The following is a 5,543-nucleotide window of genomic DNA, read 5'->3' as shown; positions in this document are numbered from 1 at the left end:
TCTTAACCACCGTGCCACCCAGGGACCTTGGTAAGGTAGAGGGCCAGCAAAAACGAGGGAAACCCTCAGTGTGGTGGATTGACACAATAGCCACAATAATAGACTCAAATACCCCAAAGATCATGAAGATGGTACTGGTCCAGGCAATACTTCATTCTGTCATCCATAAAGGTGGACATGAGTCAGAACCAACTCAACTGCAACCAACAACAACAGCATTTCGGCAGACCTAATTCGCTCTGTGCCTTTGTTGTATGTAACTATATATTCTGAAGACACCACGATTTTTCCCGATGGACTCAAAAGGAAAAGGAATGATCTCCTGGAAACACCTCTGAGTTGGGGGTGGTCACGGAGGAAGGTCATAGGCTTAAGTTTAGATTTGATTTTGACAACTTGGGAGATACTAGAGTTAGTCAATATGAGTTGTTTGTCTTTGATAAAAACATCACAGTGAATTGTGGCAGCACAGATGCTCTAGGTCTACTCTAGGCACCTATGCTTGACATAAGGAGTGATTATCTATTATCTGTCAAAACAAAAACTATAATGCCGGAGGGAGCGAGAGTAGAGTTCCATTATCAAGTAGATATAAATCTTTCTGTTTGTTTAGTCCATTTGTATGGCCTCCCACTGGTTTTGTCTTGGCTTCTATAGAGTTCTATGGCAGAATCTGGGACAGTATATGTCATGTTTGTTGAAAGGCTTTGTGTTTGGGTCAATGAATAAGGAAAAGTCCCTTCCTGAAATGGGATAAGTCTAGTGGAGACCTGGTCTGGTGTTCTCCTTTTGTTCCCTTTCTGGAATTGAATCCTGGCTCTATCACTTGCTAACTGTGTGACTTATTCCTTTGTTTCCGTATCTGTAAGATGGGGATAACAATAACCTGCTAAAAGGTTATATGTATTAAATGGGTCAATACATATAAAGAGCTTGGAGCAATGCCTGGCCGTTGGTAAAGGTCTATTAATATTCTGACAAATGGTTCTTCACTAGGACTGTGCCTCTGAATCCCTCTAGAGCTTGTAAAACAAATATGGTTGCCCAGGACTAACCCCAAGAAGATCTGGTTCAGTAGGTCTGCAGTGGGCCTGGGCATCTATGGGGTGAGAAGCCCCATAGGTGGTTCTGCTGCCCAGCCTTGGGGCAAAGCAGCTAGCACTGACCAAAGGCCACCAGGCACTATGACCGCCGCTGACTGCTTGGCCCATTTGTTCCAGAACTATCTTTGGAACCAACCCAGACCACCCTCTGGGGCCCCCTGCCAGTCTTATTTCCAGCTCTGTTCCACTTTCCCCAAATCCTGTTACTGCCTCCCCAAACCTGGGGAACGCGAAGCCAATTGTTGGTAATCTCCTTGAATGTCATAGACAAAAAGAAAAAGGGTCTTTCTGAGGCATCCTGACACTCAAATACCCCCAAAGGAATCTGTGTTCACAGAAGTTTTACATATTATGAATTCCAGATTATTTAGGTTTATTCTAACATCTTCCAAATAATTAGCCTAAAATCAAGCATACTTGTATCTTGTATTTCCAAACAGTCATTATGATGAAACATTTTGCCCGAGGTCACAATGTCAGTGCCAACATATTTGGGAAAGTAAGTTATTTCCAGTCTGCAAATCCTAGATTACACTCTTCCTACAATACTGGAGGGAAAGGGGCTGACTGGCCAGCCAGACTCCACAGACACAGAGTGGGAAGTGCACACAACATTCCACGTTCTGGCCAACCTGCACAAGGGAGTAAACCTCTCTGCCCCTCAGTCTCCACATCTCTAAAATGGGGATAATATGGCCTTATAGACTATACCTCATGGAGTGGTCATAAGGAGTGAGTAGACTGATATCCTGTAATGTTCTCAATCCCGTGCCTAATAAAAACCAATCGGTTGCTGTGAGTCCATTCCAACTCATGGTGACCCCATGTGTGTCAGAGCAGAACTGTGGTCCACAGGGTTTTAAACGGCTAAGCTTTTGGAAGTAGATCACCAAGTCTTCTTCTGAGGTACCTCTGGTGCACTCAAACTGTCAACCTTTCTGTTAGCAGCCGAGTGTGTTAACTGTTTACACCACTCAGGGAGGGACTCCCTCATGCCTAATAGGCTCAGTAATTGTTATTCTTTGCCCTTGTGAAGCCACAGGGCTGGGGAGTACCCCCTACCCTGGCCCAATTGCTAATAAACTTGAGCTAGAACAAATATTCCTACAAGGTAGAAAAACAGGCCTGCTTTTCTGGATCCCATGGATCAAGGGAGGCTCAGTTGTCGCTGGGCCTGTCACTCCTACAATCACGCTTCTTGTCTCTTCAACACTTAGCTCTGGCTCAAAGCCTGACATTGAACAATGCTGGGCCAAGGTGTGGTGCTCAATTATAGGGCCAGGAGAGGTGACCTTCTTCTGTTTTCCTTCAGTGTACGCAAACCAACCCGGTCCCCAAGAGCTCAGGGACCCACCCAGGTTGGTGTCTGTCATGGATTGAAATATGCTCCCCAAAACATGTGTGTATCAATTTGTCTGGGCCATGATTCCCAGTATTGTGTGGTTGTCCTCCATTTTGTGATTGTAATTTTATGTTAAAGAGCATTAGGGTGGGAGGTAACACCCTTACTAAGGTCACGTCCCTGATCCAATGTAAAGGGAGTTTCTCTGGGGTATGGCCTGCACCACCTCTTATCTTACAAGAGATAAAAGGAAAGGGAAGCAAGCAGAGAGTTGTGAACCTCATACCACCAAGAAAACAGTGCTGGGAGCACAGCACGTCCTCTGGACCTAAGGTCCCTGCACTGAGATGCTCCCAAACCAAGGGAAGACTGATGACAAGGACCTTCCTTCAGAGCTGACACAGAAAGAAAGCCTTCCCCTGGAGCTAGCACCCTGAATTTCAACTTCCAGCCTACTGGACCATGAGAGAATAAACTTCTCTTTGTTAAAGCCCTCCACTTGTGGTATTTCTGTTAGAGCAGCACGAGATAACTAACAGTGTCTAATCCACTGCTGGCAACTCTACCTGGTGGAAATTTCCCTACCAGCGAGCGAGCCAACCTCCTCCTCCTGCATTTGAACATGATTTCCTTTGGGTTGGCCGCAAGTACAAGGATTTTGAGGGCATTCAATTCAGTCTTCCCTATTTTGTGAAGGTTCTGATGCTGATGAGAGCGAGGGTTCCAAAATTTCTCCTTATCTCATCACTAATTCCCATGGCAGACAGTCCTGGGGCATGCTCTCAGGGGTCTATGCGCAGGTCCCAGGTGTCTCCTTGAAGGTGTTCAGGAGCAAAGGGGAAGGAGCACAAGGTGCTCTCGGCCTGGCTGAGGGCGCTCTACCTGCCAACATTCAGGTCCAGGTAAGCCCCGTCTCATGCACATGCATAATTTACATAACAGTACATAATAAATAAAACATGTTTTCTTTCAAGTCTACCCTAACAGAAACTCCAGAACAAAGGCCTGGGTGATCTACTTTCAAAAATCAGCCAATGTCACAAAAGGACAAAGATTGCATAGTCTCACTTTTATAAATAGTCAAGAATAGGTACACACACAGAAAGCAACGTTCTTTGATGGTTACCAGGCATGGGAGGGGGAATCACTTTCTAGATAGTAGATGCTTGTTATTTTTTGGTGATGGGAAAGACGATCCCAAACATGGGTGAAGTCTGCGTGACATGACCAAGGTAAGTGAAGACGCTAAGCAAGAATAAGAATCAATTTTGGTAAATGTTATAACATACAAAAGTTTACAACAACAGTAATAACAACCAAAAAATATGTGACATGTGTGTGGTGACATATGTAGATATATATGTATGCATGTGTATAGGAAGGCATATGTGAGTACACGTGTTTGCATGTATAGGTGTATCTGTAGGCATTTGTATATACATGATTATATGTGCTGCATATATATTCATATATACAATGAAGCACATGGGGGCACAGTTTATGAAGACTTCCCAGACATATGCAAACACCTCGCAAGATTGGTTTACTGGGTTAAAAGGCTTAGGACCATAGTCTCTTGGGACTATTCAGTCAATTGCCATAACACAGTTCATAATGTTCTACAACCTAGCTTGGTGAGTAGCATCTGGGGTTTTAAAAGCTTGCAAGCGGCCATCTAAGATATAACTATTGGTCTCTACTTGCCTGGAGCAAAAGAGAATGAAGGAAATCAAAGGCTCAAAGAAGAGACTAGTCCACAGGACTAACAGCCCACACAAACCATAGCCTCATCTAGCCTGAGAACAGAAAAACTAGATGGTGCCCCGCCACCACTACTAACTGTTCTGGCCAGGGACACAATAGGAGGTCTTGGATAGAATGGGAGAAGAATGTAGAACAGAATTCAACTTCCTAAAAAAGGCCAGACTTACTGGACTGAGAGAGCCTACAGGAACCCCCGAGACTATCCCCATAAGATACCTTTTGAACTTGAAACTGAAGCCACTCTCGGAGGTCATCTTTCAGCCAATTAATAGATTGGGTTATAGAATAAACAATAGCACCAGTGAGAACTATGCTCCCCTTAAATAATCAACTATATGGGACCAAATGGTCAACATTTACCCTAAAGCAAAGATGAGAAGCTAAGGAGGGGCAGGGAAGCTAGATTAATGGAAACGGAACAAACAGAATGGAAATAATGCGAATGCTTGACACATTGTAAAAATTGTAACCAATGGCACAGAACAATTTGCATCAAAATGGGTAAAGAGGGACCAAATTTGCTGTGTAAACTTTCACCTGAAACACAATAAATTATAAAAATAAAAAAAAAAAAGCCAATGAAAACCCTATGGTCTGATCTGCAACCGATCATGGGGATGGCATAGGATGAGGTAGCATTTCCTTCTGTTGTGCATGGAGTCGCCATGAGTCAGGGGCCGACCTGACAGTAGCTAACAACAATAACAATGCAAACTCTTAAACAAACACCATAACCAGAACGATTCAGATTCTGTTAACATTTTTAATATATAACTAAAATAAACAAAAAATAATAAAAAGTAACACTATTAGTCTATGTTGCAAGAAAGTTTACAGAACAGTGCTATTTACCTTAAATTGAAAACATGCTTAGAAATAGAATTAATTGTGTGACCACTGGTCTATTTACACCACATGATACTCATTGACTGCGAAATTCATATTTATCTCCAACGACAGCCCGGGACTCTTTTTGCAGCCCCTTTATTGCCTAGTTTCAGAATCTCCTCCCCATTATTTGAGTTACTTAAATTAGTAGATTAGCTTTACCTTGGCTAGGGTAGCATAAGCCAGTCCAAGTATTCCATTCCATTTAATCCCAGGCAAAAAGAAATTCTCTGATTCAAAAATAGTGGCGACATTGACGACGAAAGAACTGTTGAAGCCTTTTGGGATGGTGACAACATCCTCCCCCATGAAGCCTGTCCAGCTCCCTTGTGTGTACTTCACTGTGACATCGAAGCCCTTGTAGCGGTACGTGCTGGACCTGAAGGACACAGAAGAGGCCATCAGAGCTACTCCTTTAGAGTGTTATGGATTGAACTGTGTCTCCC

At 43.5% G+C, this 5,543-nt stretch overlaps 1 protein-coding gene across 1 annotated transcript in view; it reads right to left on the bottom strand.

Moving 5' to 3' along the window:
* LOC101360622 (beta-secretase 2) overlaps positions 1-5,543 on the bottom strand; it is a 149,722-nt gene that overhangs the window by 59,265 nt on the left and 84,914 nt on the right. Inside the window, exon 2 of the mRNA XM_023742143.1 lies at positions 5,260-5,476. Coding sequence (XP_023597911.1) covers positions 5,260-5,476 — 217 coding nt within the window. The remainder of the gene's footprint in view (positions 1-5,259; positions 5,477-5,543) is intronic.

This window comes from Trichechus manatus, unplaced genomic scaffold (genome assembly GCF_000243295.1).
Source record: "Trichechus manatus latirostris isolate Lorelei unplaced genomic scaffold, TriManLat1.0 scaffold00202, whole genome shotgun sequence".
NCBI classification, from domain to species: domain Eukaryota; kingdom Metazoa; phylum Chordata; class Mammalia; order Sirenia; family Trichechidae; genus Trichechus; species Trichechus manatus.
This window is presented reverse-complemented; position numbering and strand designations above follow the sequence as displayed.